The 24833-nt window shown below is 43.6% G+C and overlaps 1 protein-coding gene across 11 annotated transcripts in view; it reads left to right on the plus strand.

The window, feature by feature from the left end:
* Positions 1–24833, plus strand: part of RAPGEF2 (Rap guanine nucleotide exchange factor 2) — a 336977-nt gene that overhangs the window by 125812 nt on the left and 186332 nt on the right. For all 11 annotated transcript variants that reach the window (XM_040332432.1, XM_040332519.1, XM_040332527.1 and 8 more), the window contains exons 2-3: positions 4336–4406; positions 12496–12552. In XM_040332432.1, the coding sequence (XP_040188366.1) occupies positions 4336–4406; positions 12496–12552 (128 nt within the window). The remainder of the gene's footprint in view (positions 1–4335; positions 4407–12495; positions 12553–24833) is intronic.

Genomic DNA, 24833 nt, shown 5'->3' on the forward strand with positions numbered 1-24833 from the left:
TTTCCCCCTTAGATTCCTGCTCGTTTTGTCTAGGGGAATCGGCTATTTGTTTTAAAATATGATCCGTACTTACCCGTTTACGAGATGCATCCTCTCCGTCGCTTCCGGGTATGGGCTGCGGGAATGGGCGTTCCTTCTTGATTGACAGTCTTCCGAGAGGCTTCCGACGGTCGCATCCATCGCGTCACGATTTTCCGAAAGAAGCCGAACGTCGGTGCGCAGGCGCAGTATAGAGCCGCACCGACGTTCGGCTTCTTTCGGCTACGAGTGACGCGATGGATGCGACCGTCGGAAGCCTCTCGGAAGACTGTCAATCAAGAAGGAACGCCCGCTCCCGAAGACCCATACCCGGAAGCGACGGAAGAAGATGCATCTCGAAAACGGGTAAGTACGGATCATATTTTAATACAAATAGCCGATTCCCCTAGACCGAACGAGCAGGAAGCTAAGGGGAAAAGGGGAAAAATTTAATAAATGGGTGAACTCCCGCTTTAAATTGTATTGTTACTGTACTGTCTGCCCTCATGTTTTAAAGTGCTGCGCAAACTGTTGGCACTATATAAATCCTGTATAATAATAATAATCTACGCAACCAGGTGTACTACTGAGCCAGCAAACTAATGGTCTGGAGACCTGCTGAGCAGGGGTACTAATAAGCCAGGAAGCTAATGAGCAAGGGGTACTAGAGCTCCCAAAAATGCCAAATAAAAAAAATTAACACACATCGCACCAATACCTAACCACGGTTCTGGAGGCTTCCTCATGATCACTTTTCTTTTAAAACAAATAGAAAACCAACACAAACAGGGCATTTGCCAAACTTCATTAATGCTTCAAAATTGCATCACAAAAGCATCAAAAATGTTAAAGCGTGTGTTACTAAATTGGTGCAAGTACAAGGCCTAATAGAGTATGCTTTTCCGAAAAGTAAAAGAAAAAAAAAGTGCTACTTACATTATGACCTTCGTTTTAAAGAGAGCAAATGGGTAGAATAAAATCTCCTCCTAAAATTGTTAAATAATATAGAGAAGGGGTTGTGGCGGCATTCCCCGATGAGGATGAGGATTTACCAGGAAGCCAATTCTTTTAGCCTTTGTTATTCATAACACCGGGCTCGTGTATACATAGCCTATTATGATTAGTGGCCATGGGAAAATACAAAACATGGCAAAATTGAGCTGTCATTTTGCTGAGTTTTGCGGTTAAAACTTTCCTATTCTGAAAAATATTCTTCCACGTTCAGGAGAGGGAGGTTGAACCTCCCCTAACTGCAGCAGCACCTAAACCATCTTTAAAGCCTATGTGTACATAGACACACAGGGTATTATTTACGAAAGGCAAATCCACTTTGCACTACAAGTGCAGTCGCTGTAAATCTGAGAGGGAAATACAAGGAAAATAAAAAAATAAAAATATAATTTTAGCTTGCACATGATTGGATGATGAAATCTGCAGAGCTTCCCCTCATTTTAGATCTTCCCCTCAGTTCTACAGTGACTGCACTTCCAAGTGCACTTGTGCAAAGTGGATTTGCCTTTTGTAAATAACCCCCACAGGCTTTTATGGACTTGAGTTTAGGAGCTTTGGAAAAAAAAACACCAAAAGCTCCTAACCTCAAGTTTAGAATCTGCTAGTGTACACGAAGCCTTAGCAGTGTGGGGTTTAACAAGTAAAAATCGAAAGACTGTGATTTTTGGCCAAAGTTTGGATTCGCCTCTAAGAACTGATCCCCTCCGCCTACTGTTTTCCATTGCATTTTCCATTCTAAGACAAAATTGCTTAAAGGCTCACCACTTTTTTTTTTATTATTCCAAATTCCAGCTCCCCTATGTACCAATATAGCATTAATGCACTTATTTTGCAAAAATCTGCTTTCTATTCTACAAACGCTTACCTCACTGTCTTCAAAGCCGTTTAAAAACACTGCTGGATTACTTCTGACTTTAGGTCATGACACAGGAAGGAGTTGACCAGCTAAGGCGCCTTTCACCCTGAGGCGATGGGTGCATCAGCAGTAATGCGCCGATATTTTTACCGTCAATTTTGTGGCGCTATTCGGCCGCTAGTGTGGCGCTTTTACCCCCGCTAGTGGCCAAGAAAGGGCTAAAACCACCAGCGCGCGCAGCTGTGCTTTGCCAGCTGTATAGCTGTGGTGCCCATTCATTTCAATGAGCAGGAGCGTTATACACACACGGCTCCTTCACCGCTCCAAAGATGCTGCTAGCAGGACTTTTCTTACCGTCCTGCTAGCGCAATGCTCCAGTGTGAAAGCCCCAGGGGCAGTGGGACATGTTACATGTTTCCAAAGGTGGACTTCTCTTTTAAGTCTGGTACACACAAGTTTTTCTTCTTTGAACCCAGTGGGCTGAACCAAAAAATAAAAAAACCTCAGGAGCTGTACTGCGATGTTAGTACAGCGATCTTACCACTGAGCTTATTGTGTTCTGGTAGGGGAACTACCCCCACCCTCCTGCCAGTTGCTGATCGGCTGCTGTTTTTTCAGCGTGCCCACTCAGCAGAAGCCGTACTGACTGCTGTACACACGGGCCAAATATTGTCCGGTTTCTGTTGAACCGGCCGATGTTCAGCTCTTGTGTACCAGACTTTAGGCTTTGCATCTTGCTGTGGTCTCCTGGTGACTGTCCAGCTCATTTCCTAAATTTCTTTGGTATGTATGACAATTTCTATAACTGCCCCAGGTGCTGACCTGTATGAATGCCTGTATTAGCAGTTTGCCATTTCCAGCTGGCCATATTCTACCAATGCACAGAAAATAAATGTATTGTTTCTATAAATAGCTGCACATTTTCCTATTGTGCAGTTTTAGAAAGAAATCTGCAGTGCTATTTTTAGATTTGCCTCATTTGTTCACTGGAATGAAGCTCAGGACGTCGCATTTTGTCTTCTCTTTGTGTGTGTGGTCCGGTGTCTGCACATATTCATAGGTTTCCTTGATGCAATCCTGAGACGTGCGTGCATGATGATATAATACAGTAGCAGTTACTAATCTAGTGATAAATACACTGCTGATAGATTCTGGTGTCTCGCTGGCATGTAATCCTGAATCTGAATTTCTGTTTGTATCTGCCATCACAGGGGACTAGTTGCCCTTGTAACCCACATTTAACTGATGAGTCAGACCTTGTTGTGTCCCTAGGTGTTGCAATGCAGCTCCTCAGCCTTGCCAGAGACCCAGGATCATTTTTCCCATCTGTCTGCATCCCTTGAGGAAGACACTTATTTTACTTGCCACCAGAGAAGAACACTCTATCAGCCAGACTTGCAATATAACTCTACATGTGTGGATTTGTTTTCTTTCATGTATATCTTTTTTTTTTCCTCCTCCTCTTCCCCTGGGCCATATGGATAACGGTATTCTGACCCATCGTAAAAGCCAGGCTCCTTATTTTCTATCTAGATATTTATTCTGCAGGAATCAAAGCATTTGAAGCTGCATTATACCCTCACCACTGCTCCATATTTTTGTCAGTTACTCAAGCCCTTTTTCTCAATTTCAGTTATGACCTGTTGTGGGTGGGAAGGTTATGTTCAGCTGAGAACATGATTTAAAATGCAGGGAACACATTTTACCAGTCTTGCTTTAATCCAGTTGAAAGGAAAGGGGAGGCATTGCTCCTAGCAAGCAGTTAAATTCCATTTTCTTTTGCAACACATGCACTCTAACAAGTATGAAGAGTAGCATATTAAATTTAAAATCCTACTAGTTACTGTTTGAATTTTTTTTTTTTTTTTTTTTCGGGCGTTAAAGATTTTTTTACATCAGAGTTGTTTCCATGCATTTTGTTGCATTTTCCAACAAAGCACGTGCATGCGAAAATTAATAGTGTTCCATTGTGCTTGTTCTCGCCACTATATTTTGGACTTCCTGCTCTAATAGTCTGAAACTGCATCTGTTTGAAAACTTTAAAGATATCTGTAGAAAAATATTAGGGGTTAATTGTTTTTTCTTTTGTGTTGGCTATTGCTGACATGTCGTCTTTGTGAAGATAGTTCTTATAGTGGTGGTTTTTATAATTGCTCCTTGTCTTTTCAGTAGTCCCTGTACAGTTTTGCTGTCTCCAATTTTGTTGGCGACATACGGGAATAAAATACAAATCAATTGACTTTTACAAAGCAATGACTATTTTTATGATGGAATATGTAAATTTAACAGGGAAAGCCCTGTTGAACATTTAATACAGTGCAAATTCATCATGATGCAATTTGTGTTGACCACTAAAATATCTTTTTTTTTTTGTTTCAATAATTTTTATTGGTTTTTCAAGTTTTATACACTAAATATCTTGATTGTAAGCTCTTTCTTTTGTCTTCTAGGATCTGGAGATCGTTTACTCATACCTCCATGGAATGGAAGCACTATCAAATCTTCGGGAGCATCAGCTAAGGTAAGTTGGTCTTCCATTATCAAATAAAAAAACAGTACTCGATGTATGTGATCTTCAGGAATATTTACAAGAATGGACCTGTAATCATATGTTTGTGCCAAAATCAGAACTCTGGCCCTATTGAATTTTTCCAGCTTGTCAGTGTTTTATATGGTCCCTACTATGTCATGGGTTGAATTCTTCATACATTACAATAAATCGTTTGTAGACAAAAACGCTGCAGTTATTATACTTTAAATGTAAGTCAGATCACCCAGAATATAAAATTCTTACTAGATACTCTCACTGAGAAACTTGGTTAAATGTGAAGCCACTTACAAGGCTTTAGTCACAGTTGTAATGTTGAATGAATCAGTAAATGCTGATTGTACACGTAAGAATTTCCTGAGGTCCAAAAGGCAGCATGGCAGCTGACATGTATGGCCGCATGGCAGCTGACATGTATGGCCGCATGGCAGTCGGAATCTGCCAGTGGCCATTTTCCCGAAACCGCAGCAGCCATTTTACCAATGATCTTGTGGCCATATATTTGAGGACAGGTTGGGGGCCATTTTTGCACTGGATCATTCCCGTAGACATGCATGGGAGCTTGTTCGGGATATGCATGGTGGCTATTTTCTTGTAGCTGCATGGTGGTGGCCATCTTGCTTGAGCCCAACTTCTGAGAAGGTGTGCTTGGGCAGTTCTTGGGACATAACTTGGTGGGCAAATCTGTCCAGGACTCCGGGCCACTGGAGGATCTAGCTGGCGCTTTCTCACAAGTGGCATCCATCCCATAGGTGGCACAGCGCTTCCCTTTGTCAGGTGGTCAGTCTTTTCTGGGATACCTCCCTCTCTGCTGCAGGTATCCCTGGGGGTAAGGAGGGTGGGTAAGTGGTTCTCCTCCTTACTAGGGGGTCGTCCTCTGCAGTAGTGCCTCGCCTTGTGTATGGAGTCTAATGTTTTGGAGGCGGTGGGTTCTTTGGGGTCATCTATTCCACAGTTCTGAAGTCGTTTGTTTCCCAAGTGCCCCCTGCTGTTGCCTTTATCTTCAATGATGTTTCTGAGCCCAAGTCGAGCTCCGCCTCTGCAAGCCTTGCTGATGCATCCCCTAATTTCTCAAGAAGCAAGGACGAGTTCCCTGCTTCTGTTGCCACACTGGTGACAGCACTGATTACTTTGGTAAGAGAGACATTAAAAATTGAGGACTCCACAAGTGCGGGTCTGTTACGGTTCCCTTATCCTGCATACTTTGATAAATTTGTCTACAATGGCCTTTTGTGGACCGGAAGCTGTTTGCGGTACATTACCCCTTAGAGAAGGCTCTTTCGAAGAAGTGGACCTCACCTCCAGTAGTGGATTTTTTCCATTTATAGGTTGAATAAAGCAACCATGATACCGATGAAAAGAGTTTCCCATTTTAAGAATCCTGCTTACCACAGGACAGAATTGGCACCCGCTCTGTTTACCATTGTGGAGTCGGCGTTGTGAACTGTGTTGGCCACAGCCCTGCTGTCCCGGATGTTTACTAAAATGGACCAAGCTTCTATGGTAAGGTTTTAACACCAGACATGTAGATAGGTGTATGTTGATCTGGTGGACTTGTTGGTCCAGGGCCTGCAGTATGTATTTGATGCATCCTTAAATGCTGCTTCACCACATTTCTTGGCACTCTGTCACGGCGGTGGTGCTTCGGCAGATGCTTTGGCTCAAATGCTGGTCTGCTGAGTAGACTTCTAAAAAGGCCTTGGCGAACTTGCCCTTCCAGGGGAACATCTCTTCGGTGCTACCTTGGACAGCATCATGAAGAACTTGATGGGCGTTGAGTAACTTCTCCCACAGACCAGGAAGGGGATGGAACTGCGTTGAAAGTCCGGGCCTTCCTTTACTGAACATATGGGACCTTTTCACTCCACTGGCTCCGCTGACAAGGGCTCTAAGCTAAGACCTACTTGTCCACCAAGCCTGCAGATAAGTCCCCTTCAGTCTGAAGGTTTTTCCCCACCTGTCTCAGGGGTGGGGGGTCGTCTTCACTGGTTCTCGCACCCATTGACCTCCCATATTTCCGGCAAGTGGGTCTGCAAACTGATTGTGTCCAGATACAAAACAGAATTTCATTCTTATCCACCAGAGGATCGGGCAAACCTTCCCACCAATCTTCATCTTTTGCTATTGTGCCTTCGGGCCATGTATGGGGTGGTGCAGGACCTTCTTCACCAATAAGTAACTGTCCCTGTACCTCAGCCAGAATGTTTTACACCAATCTGTTCACAGTCGGGAAAAAGGACAAGGTTTGCCCGATCCTGGACCCGAAGGCCCTGAATTGCTTTGTGCAGGTTCAGAGTTTCAAGCTGAAATCCATCTGTTCCATGGTGGCTTCTCCATCAGGGGGATTCCATGTTCACTTTTGTGAGGGACATCAGAAGTTCCTATGCTTTTGCATGTGTATGGTAATACACATTATCAATTTGTGAAACGCCCCTTCTGGCTGGCCTCGACTCCCTGGGTATTTTCAAAGGTGCTGACTCCAGTTCTATTTGCTGAGGCAACATGAGTGACCTGCTTCTGTGGGGCTTCCAGGCCGCTCTTATGGACAGAATGGAGATCACGATGTGCTCCCTACAGGACTTCAGATGGGTTCAGAACCTCAAGAAGTCTGCCCCAACCCTGACCAGGGAATGATTCTCAACTCGGCAGGCCAAAGTATTTTTCCCGACAAACACCGGAAGCTTTGGATTGCGATCCTAATGCTGTCTTCCCTGCAGTTTTGCATGCAGGCTCTGGGTCATATGGTGTCCATCTGGTGTCCATGGATGCAGCCAGACTTAGTGGAGGAGATTTCTGCAGCATATTGGCAAGTACAGAATCCCAGTATATATATAAAAGAATATGCAAAGTGGTTGGAGGGAAGCTTCAGAATGGCAAAGATGTTTTTATTACAAATTATGTGAGCAGACTGCAGTTCCTCTTTAAGGTTCCCTGTTTGCCCCTTCTAGAAGTTGTTTGGGTGGTTGGCATGTTTTTTGGTTTGCCCATCCCTCTTTGATGCACTGCTGTGGGACACCCCAATAGTCAAGATTCAGAAGAGCTGTGTCCTTCTCTGAACATAAGAGAAAACAAGATTTTTTTTTGTTGTTCGCTGTAAAATCCCTTTCTCAGTGTTCATTGACTGCATTCACCCCTCTATTGGAGTTTATACTTCTGACACTGCTTTGTTACAAACTGGATTGCCTATAGCAGAGAGGGGGTTTTATTAGGAAATGCAGTGCTGTGTTCTTTTCTGCCTAGTGACCTACTCCCTAGGTCAAGATTCAGAAGAGCTCCGTCTGTCACTGAACTTTTATGGTGAGTAGGGCTGGGAAAAAAATCGATTCAATTTAAAAATCGAGTTGATAGGTCAAATCGATTCATATTTAAAAAAAAAAAAAAAGATTTTTATTTTCCCCCCAGGACCGGCACCAAGTATCCTCCTATTACTGGGTGCAGACCCTCACAAATGACCCTCCTGTGTCCCTCCTATCTTGATAGCCTCTCCGGGGTGTGCAGGGGAGAAGTCAGTCATCCGCGATCCCGGGAAAGGGCCGCAAGGCCGGCCGTCGCAGACTAGGCTGAAGCCGTGGCCTCGCCTAAAAAATCCTGCCCGCAGCTCCTCAGACCGGCGCTAGAGTCTTCCTGCTACTGGGTGCGACCCTCACAACTGACCCTCCTGTGTCCCTCCTGCCTTGGTGGCCTCTCCGGGGTGTGCAGGGGAGAAGGTCAATCCTTCCGTGATCCTGGGAAAAGGCCGGACGCCTCAGACTAGGTTGAAGACGCGGCCACGCCTAAAAACTCCTGCCCGCAGCTCCTCAGGACCGCGCGGTTTCCATCAAAAAATAAAATAAATCGATTTAGAATCCGTAAATCGAGTTTTTTATAAATCGACCAGCTCTAATGGTGAGTAACAAAAAAAAAAAAAGAGAACTTTATTTTGGAGTACACCTTGGCACCGGCAAGCTTTCTTGAATAGCAATTGCGGTAGTATCAAAACTCACCACTGCATAGTCTTTCTGGCTACAAACAAATGTTTTGCCGTTTTTTTTACCTGTTTGACACAATATAGTCTTTCTGAAAGAGCCGTCATGTACAAAGACCAATAATAATGGAAATACTCTTTGGCCTACAGTATTTTTTATAAGTATGAGCTGATATCTCTACCTTTAACATCATTTGTCTTTTAATTTTCTCTACTGCAATTATTCTGAAAACACTAGAAAAGATTTGGCTTTGCTGGGACACCAAATTATATATAATCATTGCCTGTAATTAAAGGCAGAGCGTGGGTTGCATGAGTAATTTGGCAGGTTCCATTTTATTTTGTTACCTGGCATAGTATTCATCTCTTAAACTGTCTCCCGTTAATTCTCTTCTGCTTTCTTTACCAACATGCTGTAATCATTTTAATATGAAGCCATTTGCAGACACTGTTGGATAATGCTTTATATTATGTAGTTGCTTGTAGTAAATAAATGTCTCTGAAACTACGGGTTCTGTGTGCTTCCTTGTTAACCACTTGACCACTGGGCACGAAAACCCCCTTAATCACCAGACCAATTTTCAGCTTTCGGTGCTCTCACAATTTGAATGACAATTACTCAGTCATACAACATTGTACCCATCTGAAATTTTTGTCCTTTTTTTCCCACAAATAGAGCTTTCTTTTGGTGGTATTTGATCACCTCTGCGGTTTTTATTTTTTGCGCTATAAAAGAAAAAAGACTGAAAATTCTGTAAAAAAAAAAAAAAAAAATCTAGTTTCTGTCATATTAGCAGGTTATTTCTCACACACAGCATATGCATACTACAAATTACACCCCAAAACACATTCTGCTATTCCTCCCGAGTATAGCGATACCACATGTTTGCGACTTTTACACAGCGTGGCCACATAGAGAGGCCCAACATGCAGGGAGCACCATCAGGCGTTCTGGAGCACCCAGGCCAATTCTGACATTTCTCTCCTACATGTAAAAATCATCATTTATTTGCTAAAAAAATTACATAGAAACCCAAAACATTATATATGCTTTTTTTTCAAAGACCCTAGAGAATACAATGGCGGTTGTTGCAACTTTTTATCTTGCACGGTATTTTCGCAGCAATTTTTTGAACGCGTGTTTTTAAAAAAAAAACAGTTTTGTGCTTAAAAAAAAAAAAAAACAGTAAAGTTAGCCCAATGTTTTTGCATAATATGAAAGATGAAGTTACGCCGAGTAAATAGATACCCAACATGTCACCCTTCAAAATTGCACACGCTCGTGGAATTGTGCCAAACTTTGCTACTTAAAAATCCCCATAGGCGACGTATTGCAAGGTATTGGAGTATTGAGGGTATTGCGGAGTATTGGGGGGGTATTGCAGAGTATGGGGGGGGGTATTGCAGAGTATGGGGGGGGGTATTGCAGAGTATGGGGGGGGGGTATTGCAGAGTATGGGGGGGGTATTGCAGAGTATGGGGGGGGTATTGCAGAGTATGGGGGGGGGTATTGCAGAGTATGGGGGGGGGGATTGCAGAGTATGGGGGGGGGTATTGCAGAGTATGGGGGGGGGTATTGCAGAGTATGGGGGGGGGTATTGCAGAGTATGGGGGGGGGGTATTGCAGAGTATGGGTGGGTATTGCAGAGTATGGGGGGGTGGGTATTGCAGAGTATGGGGGGGTGGGTATTGCAGAGTATGGGGGGGTTGGTATTGCAGAGTATGGGTGGGTGGGTATTGCAGAGTAAAATAAAAAAAATGATGAGTGCAATACTCTGCAATACCCCACCCCATACTCTGCAATACCCCACCCCATACTCTGCAATACCCCCCCCCCCAGGGTGGGGTATTGCAGAGTATGGGGTGGGGTATTGCAGAGTATGGGGGGGGGGGGTATTGCAGAGTATGGGGTGGGGTATTGCACTCATCATTATTTTTTTTTTACTGCAGAGTATTGCGCAGGGATGGCTGGATCTGTGACTGCAATTGTCACAGATCCAGCCCACAGTGCGGCGGCTGCTGCTGCCGCCCGATCCCCCCCCCTCCCTCTCCTCTCACACTGTACCGAACGGTACAGAGAGGAGAGGGAGGAACCGGCGTCATTACATGACGCCGGTTTGTTTACAAGTGATCGCGCCGTCATTGGACGGCGCGATCACGTGGTAAGGAGCCGCTTCCATTGGCTCCTTACCGCGAGTGCTGTTGCTGCGGGTCCCGTAGACCCGGCGAGCACCGGCGATCGCGTGTGCGCGCCCGCTCGGGCGCGCACAACGCAGTCTCTGGGAGGACGTACATTGACGCCCTCCTAGAGTACAGGAACCGCTCTGTAGCCGTATTTTGGCTATAGGGTGGTTACCAACTGGTTAAAGGATTCTTGTCATTTTGGCTGTAAACCTTCACATCCAAGACCTCCATCCAAGGCTGGATGGCAATCTTTGTAGCAGGCAGACTTCATTGTGCATCATCTTCCAGAGGTGCACTCTGCTGTGGAGTCTACTTCAAATATTCAATCAATTCCAGCCTGGGAACCTTGCTCTGCGATGGATAACACAAGATATTATCAATCAATCAAATCTGAGCTGTTTAGCTGTTTATTGTTAAATAATGTAACTGTCACAAATTAAAGTTTATTTATAGCCCAAACTTTTCTTCTATTAACCATACATCACAGGAGAAATTATTCTTAGACTTTTCCACCTCAAGGTGATTGCAAAGCTTGACACCACCAATCAGAAAACCTCCCATTCCCACCATTGCCTTAGTTTTTATTTTTTGCTAGTGTCCATAGGTGATGGACCTGGGGCACGATTCCACCCACTGACACCATTCATTGGGGCACTATTCCTCCCACTAACACTATTGATGGGACACTATTCCTCCCACTAATACCAATGATGGGGCATTATTTTTCCCACTAGCACCAACAATGAGGCACTATTGCTCCCACTTGCACTGATAGGGCATTATTCCTTCCACTAACACAGCACTATTCCACCACTGACACCAATGATGGGGCATTATTCCTCCCACTTGCACCAATAGTGGAGCACTATTCCATCCAATGGCACTGATGATAGGGCACTATTTCTTCCACTGACACCAATGAGGGCGCACTATTCCTCCCAATGACGCCAAAGATGGGGCACTATTCCTTCCACTTGCTCTAATGATGGGGCACTATTCCAACTAGGGTTGTCCCAATACCGAGCATTTGTGCGAGTACTTGTACTAATGATAGGGCATTATTCCTTCCACTGACACAGCACCATTCCACCCACTGACACCAATGATGGGGCTTTATTCCTTCCACTGACACAGCACTATTCCACCCACTGTTGCCAATGATAGGGCATTATTCCTCCCACTGACACAGCACCATTCCACCCACTGACACCAATGATGGGGCATTATTCCTTCCACTGACACAGCACTATTCCATGACCATCTTGCTGGTGCCATCTTGTATCTGTCCCTGTTTCCTGCCCCAGAATGTGTCTCATTCCTGGGCAGCTCTTTTTTTCAAGAGGAGAAGTGGCACAGGCTGCAGGATGTGGGCGCTGAGTAAATTCTCGGTGCTATACAAGTACCTGTAATAAATAAATGGAGATATCCCTAAACGCATACAGATATAAACTTGAGTAAAACTTGGTAGATCATCCAGTTGCAAAGTATTTCAATCTGATTTTGACAGGCCACTGGCAGGTATTTCCAGAAAAAACAATTGTCAGCTTTTTTTGAAAGAGAAAGAAATGGTGTGATGGTGGAAATGGTTGGAAGGTTACTTTTTTTTTTATGCGGACTGTAGACATATTAGCATGTTTGCATATTCAATGCAATTTTGCTAAAGTACCAGCAATAAATCTGAACCTTTCAATTGTATTAGCTGTTAGTATGGGCTACATTACAAACCATATAAAAATGTCCTGGTGTATGCTTTATTCATGTGGAATTGTTGTCCATACCAAAAAGCAAGTCAAGTAAAGCAATGCGGCTAGATAATGGGCAGATAGGATTATACTGTACATAGCACTGATGTGTCCTCCGATTATAACATATATTTTTCATTTAGATGTTAATGTCTCTCTCTCTTTATTGCAGACTCATGTGTGAAACTGTCCGTTATGAAAGACATGAAGCTAATGAAGTGTTATACTAGTAAGTGCACTTTCTTCATTCACCTGTTAATTTGGAGCTTTAGATAAAAAAAATTCCTTGTAATACAAAAGGTTTGTATAGGTTTCTCTTCACAGAACAGATTGTAAATACATTTTACTTTGCCATTCTTGGGTTAGGTGAACAAAGCATGCCTCCATTCTGTAGTCTGTAGAGCTTGTTTAATTATAGGAACTTGCGTCAGCCAGTGGAGTGTTTCCAGCCTTTATTAGATTCCAGCTTCCAGAGTTCTTGTCTGTCATTTGTGATCTTGAATGCTGCAGCTTTGGAAATACAGCAAGCTGTCTGTAGCTTGCTCATTCTGATTTAGCTTATGCATATGCAATGTCCTGTGTTGTGTTTTGTCACTCAAATTCTCAGTAGCTTTCAGTGCAAACGTGTTTTATATCTAATATTAGCCCAATTCTACCCAGATCAGACGTACCCTATTTATCGCGGTATAACGCGCTCCCGCGTATACCTCGCACCCCTAAAGTGGCCCCCAATCCTGTGGAAAAAAAGGTTTTTTGTTTTTTTGTACTTACAGTTTTGGTGTCTTGCGCGGCATCCATCGGCGGCCTCGTCGGGTCCGGCGTCCTTCTGCGGCTTCGGGTGTCCTCTTCGGCGGGTCCGGCGTCCTTCTGCGGCGGGTCCGGTGTCCTCTTCGGCGGGTCCGGTGTCCTCTTCGGCGGGTCCGGTGTCCTCTTCGGCGGGTCCGGTGTCCTCTTCGGCGGGTCCGGTGTCCTCTTCGGCGGGTCCGGTGTCCTCTTCGGCGGGTCCGGTGTCCTCTTCGGCGGGTCCGGCGTCCTTCTGCGGCGTCCTCGCGTCCTTCCCGCCACGAGTTTGAATACTGCGCCGGCATATACCGAGCGCAGTACACTCGTGAATCTTCGGGCAGGCTCGGCAACTGTCGCGCTGACGTCCTGTACGTACAGGACTTCAGTGCGAGAGGCGCCGAGACTGCCCGAAGATTCACGAGTGTACTGCGCTCGGTATATGCCGGCGCAGTATTCAAACTCGTGGCGGGAAAGCGGGTATCGGCGTATATCGCGCACCCACGATTTTGCCCTGATTTTCAGGGCAAAATAGTGCGCGGTATACGCCGATAAATACGGTATTTACTTTCATCTGAATATCCACTTCCCTTCCCAGTGCAAGCAGCACAAGGATGGAGGAGCCACAGTTGCTTGCGCCTTTCCATTTCTTAACTTGGTTGTCAATCTAGAAGCTGTACATGTATATAATCTATCAGGTGCTTAACCACTTAAGGACCTTGGCTGTTTTTCAGATTTGGCGTTTACAAGATTAAAACATTTTTTTTTGCTAGAAAATTACTTAAAACCCCCAAACATTATATATATATTTTTTCTAACACCCTAGAGAATGCGTTTGTTAACCCAAAAAAAAATAAAAATTGGATCCTACTCCTTTAAAGCATGTCATACAGCACAGCACAGCACAGCACAGTACTTGTGCTGTGTCATTTGGCCCCCTGTAACGCCTAAAAAACCTGTCTGATCCTGCCAATTTCTGCCCCCCCCTATGTAAACTGACCACAGTTTATCATGGCTGCTGAGCCCTGACACGGTGGTCAGGTTATATGCTTCCATCATCCGCAGCCTGCTCTCCTATGACGGCCCTCCGATCTCCTTCTCTCCTCGTCTTGTCTGACGTCAGCGGCAGTTTCCAAGCGCCTCCCCCTGCAGCTATCACATCGGGAGAGGAGACCAGCGGGCAGTCACCTGAGCATCGAATGATGCTTGGAAATAAGGTATTATACAGAAAATTATTATAAATGACATCCACTGCGTAGCTTACTGTTATGTAACAGACGGAACTAGAATACGAAAAAAATTCACTTAAACACATTAACGAGCAAATAACTGCTGATGTTTAAGAGAAGTGTTTTATCCTTTATTTCAATAAGATTGCTAAATGTACTTCACAAGGCCAGCGTGCTTGATATTTGGTGATGTCACTGCTGTTCTGCACACTGCTCCATTTGTTGCACCTGGGGACTATCACTGATTCTGCTTTTATCCATCCTGTGGATATGTGCTTTCTGCACCACTCTTGTTGCCCCTTGACTATTAATCCACCAGTCATCAGGAGACCACTCTGACATCTGGAAGCAAAGCCCTTCCCCTGCAAAGATGGCTGCCTTCACACATAGACACAGTGGACAGAACAAGGCATGGTAAGTCAGTAATGGGGAAAGGATGGACTGCATGGCCAATACTATACTACTTGTCTTTGCCCTCTGCTTGCAGAGTTTTACCAATTAGGTCTTACCATTGCACACAACACATAAATTCAGTTAAAGGAAAGAAAACAAGCTTTTCGGGGAAAAAAAATGTTCCTATGTTTGCCATAAAATTATTTTTTATGAACTAGGCCAGCTTGAGATTTGTGATGTCCAGCGTTGAATAAGCTAGGGAACTGCCATTTTGTCCCAAAAAATTTTGAGGGACAAACTTGTTTTTATTTGAATAGTTAGGTCATCTATTCATAATGTGTTATGTTGTTACGGTAAGTTAAAGCCTTTGAAGGCACCATAGAATGTCAGTGAATGGTTTGCTTGATTGGTAGTATGTTCATTTTAGATAACATTGCCAATCTGTAAATGGAGGAGGTGCACTGTTTGTACATTGCGTCTCTGTCATTACAAGATTATATTTATTAATAGTTTTTTGCCCTAATGGTTTATTTTGGGTAATTGAGTGGACACTTTGTTCGAACATGTCACTTATTTACCTAGCATGTGTGCATGTGACCATCCTTTTGTCCTGTCCCCTAGACAATTATTATTTTTTGTATCCTCCCTCACTATGCTTAGAGCTCAGATACTCTTCATAGGAAGAAAAAATGTTAAACATTGTATTTAGAGCAGGCAATCGTATGTATTTAACTGCAAGCCAGGTGAGTTTGGGATTATATAAAATATTTTGTACTCTAGTCTTTTGTTGTAACCTGCAGGTAACCAATACTGTACATTATTGTTTTAATTCTCATATTTTATCTTTAGAAAAGGTCATTTCGAGACATAACATGTTTTGGTACATACGTTTTCAGCTTTGTAGTTTATTTAGAGGTCCAGTGATTTTAGAAGTCTCATGTCCCAGGTAGAAGACAAGGGCCACCCACTTTTGTCCTAGGCTGGAGTTTTACCAAAATACAAAGACTCTGATACCCTTATGCCCCGTACACACAATCTGAATTTCCGATGGCCTAAAATCCGATGGAATTTTTAGTCGGAATTCCGTTTCAAGCTGTCTTGCATACACACTGTCAGACCAAATTCCGACCGTCCAAAACGTGGTGACGTAAAACACCACGACCAGCCGAGAAAAATGAAGTTCAATGCTTCTGAGCATGCGTCGACTTGATTCTGAGCATGCATAGGTTATTTCTCCATCGGAGTTGCACACAGACAATGGAAATTTCACATAGTTTTTTTTTCATCAGAAAAAAATAAAACGTGTTCTATTTCTAAACGCTGCTGGAAAAAAGTCCGGTGGGGCCCACACACGATCGGAATTTCCGATGAAAAAAGTCCATCGGACTGCCTATCATTTGACTAAATTCCAAAATATGCTCCACTTATCCTGCTATAAAAGGACCATAGATTAGGAACCAGTCTGCATTCAGAGAACTACAAGCAACAGCATACTCAAAGCTCTGAAATCCACAGGACTACCTCAAACCTTGTTTCTCCTGACGTTGGAAGCCATTTTATTGTTTCTTCTGTCAGCCAACATGTGAAAACAAATGGAATGCTAGCTGGGCTGTACTTCCATAGAAGGCACATCAAGTGTTGCCTGACAGGAACCATGGTTGGTGCATTTTACCAAAACGTCTCTTCCCTATAGATTACAGGATGCAATGGGTTCCGGGCAAAGTAGCTTTAATGTCTAGGCATGGACTTCCTATATGTATTGCACCCATGCTGACTACCAGCATTATGAAAATCTATTTTACCCGTATTTTACTTGGGGGTGGATGCTGGTGGGCTGAAGTGATGAGATCTTCTTAGCTCTTCTACTATTGCTATGAAGTCTCAGCTTGTTTTACGTTCCCATTCCTCCTTATGTAAAATGAATCTATAATCCACCAGAGAGAGTTGGACCTCCTTGTAATGGTCACAACAGCTATGCTATACGGGGGTGAAATCTAGTCTCCAAAATGCACATGATATATTAAAAGCCATTGCCTGTTATAGTGCTGCAAATTCACCCAGAAGTAGTATTTTCGTTTTCAGTGGGTTGACCCTTTTTGTTTTATGTAAAAAAGTAAAATTTCTACAGAATTCTTAGCAGAACATGTCATTGATATGTTTTAGTATAAACCAATGTATGACTTGCTTGAGAAGAGCAGAGTGGTTTCAGGCATGCAAGTATTATTTTATTAGTGGAATAGGTCATTGTAATTGGTACGTAATAATGTCTTTCTGCAGATTTCCCTGATTTCTGGCAGAATTCATCCTCTGTGCCTTGATTCTTAAGTCTTTTAATATGACATAATGTCTCCAACCCCATTTGATGACTAAATATGTAATTAAGGAAAGTATGTCCCAGAGTGTGTGGTGAAGCCAGTAGTCCTAATTTGCGTCATGGTTTGGCAATGAGCAGTGCAAAACTGTATACTCCTAACCGCCTACGCAATTCACATTCTCTATCAGTCTTCTCAAAATGGAGGCAGACATTTCACAGATCCGTCTAATGAGTATGGCGGCTCCTGAAGTGCAAGTGCTCATTGGATAATATAGATTGTTAGGGCATGGTCTTACTGTCAGGGATCATAGGAATATCCATACAGTAATAAGGCTTGGTGCTAGTTCACAAGAGCCACCCACTGTGTGCGTGTTGTTGCCACTAGCAGTAGTGACTCTAACTTAGCATGATTTATTTTTTGTTTACTAGCCCCTTTACTGTGTATTTTACTGATTTTGTAGTTTTGCAAACCAGTAAGGGATTTTGAAGCCTCATTTTTCTCTCTATCTATATATATATATATATATATATATATATATATATATATATATATATATATATATATATATATATATATATATATATATATATATATCTGATCTTGTAATGGTACTGAGCATTTACTTGCTGTAGGAGTGAGGAGAAGACTTTGTCTTAACAGTAGGACAGTCTGTAGTAATGTAACCACTCTCTCACCAGACTTTGCTCCCTGATGCTAATGGTAGGAAAATTCGTAGTAGCATAATTTGTCCGTCTCTAGACTTTGCTCTTGGCTGTTAATGGCATGGTAATACCACTATCACTGGAGTGAAAAATCTAATGAGCGACCATGGGTTGCAGGAAAGAAATGTGCATGATTCGCCCATCAACACACTGCTGACGGGAATCCCTCCTGCTGAAAGGGGGGGGAGGGCTGTCCCCACTGGGAGAAAACAGTATATATCGCCAGAGGTTATAGCAGCCATTTGCGATAATCGCAAACCTAACAGGCTGGTTGTACCCAAGTTGATTGATCAATCAACTTGGTACATTCAGCCTGCCCATTGATGGTTCTCGGCCGGTTCCTGCTGTTTTACTGCATTTAGCTGGGCAATTCACTAACCTTGGATGCATATTCTAAGTGAATATGGGAAGTTTGTAATTACATATGGGAGTCTAAAGCCTAGTACACACCACTTTTTTATAACCTGCTGGGTTATATGAAAAAAAACTTGCAGCTCAGGTTGGAGGTGCTGTACTAACAATCTAATGTTAGTACAACGATCTCCCCTGCTGTGCCAGAACACTTCGGTCAACGCTCTTAGCCATTGGCTGGGAGCCAGTCGGCTGCTTGTTTTCCAGCACGCTCGTCCTGACGGAAGCCAACCAAAAGGCCAGCTTCTGTCGGACCGGCTACTCTACACACGGGCCGAACGCTGGTCGGTATTTATTGAGCCGATTTGATGTCACCCAACATTTGGCCCGTGTGTACTAGGCTTTAGTCATAGGTCATTTTCATTCACCCAGCATTGTTCTTTGTTAATTTTCATGATATTACTGTAGCTGGAATAAGCTTCCGGGGTGCAATTTTTTTTTTTTTTTTCTATGATTCATTTTGTTTTTTACATTTTGCAGTTTACAAGAGCATGGGCAACTCCTACAGGAAACAATGCAGGATGAACAGCTCATTATATTTAACCACCGTAGCAGGCATTTCATTAAAATGTTTAGTTCTTGCTTTGCATGTTTAGTAGAACAAGGCCAAGGATATGAATTGCACACACGTGAAAATTTGATGTATGTGTCAAGTATTCCATATTCAGTATATTCAATCAACTCAAGATATGACGTGTCTTTGTAGAGAAAGTGCATTGTGTATGTAATTTGCAAGTGGGTAAACCTGCCTGATCCATAACATTTGCTTATAGCTTTATCTAACAAATAATAAAAAGTATATACATAAATAAAAGGTTGCTGTGTACTCCTAAACCAGACTACATCTACTTTTAGTTTTCAATAGTTTTCATTAAGGTTTACAATAATAAGAAGAAACGTCTCAACCATACATGGCACTTCAGACAATTTCAATAGGGAATCAAATGGTACGTTCAGAAAGTCCTGCACTGGAAACTGGCGTATCACTGTATTATCCTCTGTCATAGCTTGAATCATATATACGTCAGTCAGTATTCCTAATGCACAGATCGTACCACTTAGAATTACACCTGACTCATGCTCCCCATCATCGCCTATAGAGTATGCTCCCCCTCCAGGAAAAAACAGCCCCCCATCCATCTATCGGGGGGGGGGGGGGTCAAGCTCCCCCCATCGAAAGGAGCACCCTCAGCATCTTAAAATTCCAATGCCTCATCAAGAATGAGGAGGAGAGAACCGATATCCAAAACGAACAGATAGTAATCAATAGAGAAGAATGATTGGATCAAAGAAAGTATAGTACAGGAGAGAAAGGAAAGACAGGAAGGGGGGAGGGGGTCACGGCTCCGTGCTCAGGGAATTATCTTACCAGGTACCATCTAAAGTACTTCTACTTTTAAAGAGAACCTTTCAGGACAGACCTGTGGGAAGTGCAGTGGATTACTGCTGCTTCCCTACTGAAAATGCTTACCTCAATCATACAGTGCAGAACAGAAAGTCACAGAGACCCAGCAGGAGCTGAAACGCACAGGTGCCTCCCGAGCACCCAGCTTTGTATAGGAGGCACCTGGAGTAGCGTATAGTGCTGCCAGATGAGGCCCAAAGTGACCTTTCTGTGCAATAGTGTCACACAGAGCAGGTAATTATATTCTCTTTTTTATTAAACAAATACAATTTTAAATGCGTCGGCCACACTTTGTTTACTATTCATTGTGTCCCAAAGCTGCTTAATTGAATTGAGACTAGGGAGTTGCACAGGAAGTGATGTTGTGTAAATGTCAAGGGGCCTGTTTGCATAGTAACTATTCCCTACACAATATATCGTCACCTCCACACAACAGTAGGATAGTTTTAACAGTTTGTAACATTTGTAGCAGTCCCATATCCATATACATACAGTGCATCCGGAAAGTATTCACAGCGCCTCACTTTTTCCACATTTTGTTATGTTACAGGCTTATTCCAAAATGGATTAAGTTTAGGTTCACACTGCTGCGGGATTGAAATAGTGCGGGTTCCGCTGAACTTGCCCGATTCCATTCCTGCATCTCAGTCTGGTGATGTCAGAGACATCTGTGCAGTTTTCTGAGAGAGAAAAGTTGCGCATTGTGATTTACCTGCATCAATCGCGGAAAAATTGCGGTTAGTTTCAGGGACCATTAAGAATAGCATTACAAATACATCCCGTGATTTGGAATAGCAGCAATTCCGCCCGCAATCAGGTGTGGATGCAGCCTTAGGGCTCTTTCACACGGAGCGGATCCGTATTGATCTGCCCCGTGTGTGTACGTCTGCTCAGCGGGGATCATCCGTAAATCCCCGCTGAGCTGTCGGCGGACAGGGCGGTCCCCGCACACTGTGCAGAGACCGCCCTGTCTTTCCTCCGCTCTCCCCTATGGGGAATCGGATGAATACGGACCGTGTGTCCGTATTCATCTGACCCGTTCTGCCAGAAGGAAGAAAAATAGGGTTTTCTTCCATCTGAAAAAGCGGATCTTTGTGGAGGCGGATCTTTACGGACGTTAGCGGATGCTCATCCGCTAACGTCCACAATCCCATAGGGATGCATTGTGAGTCCGTAAACGGACTTGTAAAAAACGAACCGTTCGTCCGCCCGTGTGAAAGGGCCCTTGGCATTTTTTGAGCTTCAGCATCTAGGAGCAGAAAAGAAAAGCGTTTTTGGGATAGTTTTCAAGGCAGAAAAAAAATGCTACGAACAGCTTTTTTCAAGCAGTTTTTTTCCTTCATGTACTGTAAAAACGCTAATAAAACGCTAATGCTTGTAAAAGCTACTAACATGCTACTAGAAGCTGACACAAAAATGCTGTTATAAGAGTTTTTCATCCAGCGTTTTTTTAGCTTAAATAAATGCAATTGCACATGGATCCTAATGCAGCCACCGTATTTAAGAATTGGTAAGCTGCAATATAAGCGTTTGCTTTTGGGTTTAATACAACTTTAATTATGAGTGATCTTCCTGTGAACTTTCTTGTGACATTAGCATGTTGATGCAAAATGTCTGATGTGTCAGAAGGTGGTGTAAGCCGTGTGTCTGCAGAGCTTCCTCGGTGACTCAGTACGTTTTCTTGTCTTCACTCTTCATTCCACGAAGATTTCATTGATAAGAGGTTAAAGAAACCATCATGCCAGCCTTTTAGTACAAAGGAATGGAAATCGCATATTGCAGTCTATTTGTGGTTTATTGTGACATGTGCTTTCTGTTAGAGTAGCTGCTGGTACAATGTAAAAAAGAAAAACCTATGTGCAAAAACAAAGCTGGAGTTATGCTGTTATAGAAGATAGGTTTGTTTTTTATAATTTATGTAGCTTTAAAGAGCTATAGGCAAAATCAAAATTACATATATGATTCAGTCTGTCGCTAGCATTACAACAGCAGTCTTTTTTCTTTTTTTTCCTTCTCCTTCTCCCATGTAATATATTTTTATTGGCTGTTGCCGTTAGAGGGTTGAGACAAACCTTTCCACAGTAATAGGTGAGCGTACAATTATAATTTTTTGTTCATTTTGTTAAATCCAGAAAAGGAAAAAAAAATAAAAATGTTGCTGTAACTGCTGGAGATCCATTCCATGCTTGAAGGTAAAAAAAAAAAAAGCCCCTCCCTAATACTTTAGCCCCATATCAATCCAGCGATGTGCATGAGAGCCTCAGCTATCTGGGGGCTCTCCCTTCTCATTGGTTGATCAATCACAGCCAGTGAGCAAATGAGGAGAGAAAGGGGGCAAGGCCTAGCTGCGACTCTGTGAATGGACAAGCAAAGCGGTGGCTTGGAACTGAGCCAGCTTTGGTGCCCCATTGCAAGCAGCTTGCTCTGGGGGCAGGAGGAAGGAGCCAAGAGCACCAACGTGGGACTTGAGAGGAGGAGGATCAGGGCTGCTCTGTGCAAAACCACAGCACAGAGCAGGTGAGTATGACATGTTTGTTTATTTAAAAAAGAAAGCCTTTATAATTAGTTTAAAGTATGTTAATTCTTACCTTGTAAAATAACTCATTCAGTTTAATAAAGAAATGAAAGGCAAAACTTTTTTGTGTGTATGTATATACAGTATCTCATAAAAGTGAGTACAACCCTCACATTTTTGTAAATATTTTATTATATCTTTTCATGTGGCAACACTGAAGAAATTACACTTTGCTACAATGTAAAGCTTGTATAACTGTGTAAATTTGCTGTCCCCTCAAAATAACTCCACACCCAGCCATCAGGCCCCTTTCACACTGGGTGCAGGAGGAACGCTGGCGGTATAGCGGCCGCTATACCGTGGTCTTTACCACAATATTCGGCCACTAGCGGTGCGGTTTTAACCCCCGCTAGCGGCCGAAGAAGGGTTAATACCGCCGGCAATGCGCCTCTGCAGAGGCGCATTGCTGGCGGTATTGCCATGGTTTCCCATTGATTTCAATGAGAAGGAGCGGTAAACACCCCATTCTTTCACCGCTCCAAAGATGCGGCTAGCAGGATTTTTGGAGCGGTCCCGCTAGCGCACCGCTTCAGTGTGTAAGCCTTCAGGCTTTCACACTGAGGACTGCAGGGCATGATTTTTTCAGGCGGTATAGCAGTGCTATTGTTAGCGCTAAACCGTCTGAAAAACGCGTCAGTGTGAAAGGGGTCTTAATGTCTAAACTGCTGGCAACAAAAGTGAGTACACCCCTAAGTGTTCATGTCCAAATTGGGCCCAATTATCAATTTTCCCTCCCCGGTGTCATGTGACTCATTAGTGTTACAAGGTCTCAGGTGTGAATGGGAAGCAGGTGTGCTAAATTTGGTGTTATCGCTCTTTCTCTCTCATACTGGTCACTGGAAGTTTAACATGACACCTCAAGGCAAAGAACTCTCTGAGGACCTGAAAAAAAGAATTGTTGCTCTATATAAATATGGCCTAGGCTTTAAGACCCTGAAACTGAGCTGCAGCACAATGGCCAAGATCATACAGCGGTTTAACAGGACAGGTTCCACTCAGAACCGACCTCGCTATGGTTGACCAAAGAGGTTGAGTGCACGTGCTCAGTGTCATATCCAGAGGTTGTCTTCGGGAAATAGATGTATGAGTGAAACCATGAATGTACTGTGACATACTGAAGCAGAGCATGATCCCCTCCCTTCGTGGACTGGGCCGCAGGGCAGTATTCCAACATAACGACCCCAAACACACCTCCACTGCCTTGCTAAAGAAGCTGAGGGTAAAAGTGATGGACTGGCCAAGCATGTCTCCAGACCTAAACCTTATTGAGCATCTGTGGGGCATTCTCACATGGAAGATAGAAGAGCGCAAGGTCTCTAACATCCACCAGCTCCATGATGTCATCATGGAGGAGTGGAAGAGGACTCCAGTGGCAACCTGTGAAGCTCTGGTGAACTCCATGCCCAAGAGGGTTAAAGCGGAGTTCCACCCAAAAGTGAACTTCTGCTTAATCCACTCCTCGCCCCCTTACATGCCGCATTTGGCATGTAATTTTCTTGGGGGGGGGGGGGGGGGCTTCAGGAGGAGTGGGACTTCCTGTCCCACTTCCTCCTTCCGTCCAGGGACCACTAAGGCGATACGTCATATCGCCTTTTCGTGGCCCCTCCCTGTAGGGGATCACCTGGGACACGTGACAGCTCCCAGGCGATCGCCTGTCCAATCAGGGAGCGCTGCGCTGTTCGCGCATGTGCAGTGGGTGCCCGGCCGTGAAGCCGAAAGCTGTCACGGCTTGGTGCCCACAGTTGCAGTGGAGGCGCCGGCGGTGAAGGGGGGGGGGGGGCGGAACGAAGCTCCCAGTGGCACGTTGCTGGACCGAGGAACAAGTAAGTGTATGTTTTATTAAAAGCCAGCAGCTATACTTTTTGTAGCTGCTGACTTTTAATAAACATAAAAAAAAGCCTGGAAACACCCCTTTAAGGCAATGCTGGAAAATGACAGGCGGACCTAATCGGTATTGCCTGTGTGAAAGGGGCCTAAATGTTTTCTTGCTGGATATACAAGTGATCAGCTTAAAGTAGTATGTGTAATGTTTAAAAAAAATGTTTTGATTTGTATATATTTGTAGTTATTTTCTGCATAGGAGCCATATTTGCTCATTGCATAGGCAGGCTTTGTTTCCTGATTTGCCCGTTACGTTGGGCTTTGCGTCCTGATGGTCCTCCTAGCTGATGAAGACTATCTAAATAAGAAAAAAATGACTGTGGTATTTAATCATGTCCTTTACCCACATTATACCTGGTAGCCAGAGATCATGTGATCTTTGCCTAGACTGTAAGTGGAATGATAAAGCATTATTTTGTATTTGCAGCAGGAGTTTTTTTGTTGTGTTTTTTTTTTTTTGGTAATGTTTACATGTGTCTAATTGATTCATGTGAGTTTGATTTCTCATACAATAAAAGCAGTGGGCAGTTCTAGTCATCCTTATGGGTATCTTCTGCAGTGCCAAGATCACACTACCCCTTCAATTTACACTTGTGCCAATAGCTGGCTGAATCCATCACACCTTTCTTCTTCATATAATACTCTTTATGATGTCTGAAGTAAGTTTTATATGAAGCTGAAACCTACTTCTAAAAGGCATACCATTTTCATGTAATTGGGAGCATTCTTTAAACCCTGCAACTTGCTGATTTGTAATCTATTTGTTCTAATTTTACTCCCTTTAGATCCTTTAATCCTG

This window comes from Rana temporaria, chromosome 1 (assembly GCF_905171775.1).
Source record: "Rana temporaria chromosome 1, aRanTem1.1, whole genome shotgun sequence".
In the NCBI taxonomy this organism is placed as follows: domain Eukaryota; kingdom Metazoa; phylum Chordata; class Amphibia; order Anura; family Ranidae; genus Rana; species Rana temporaria.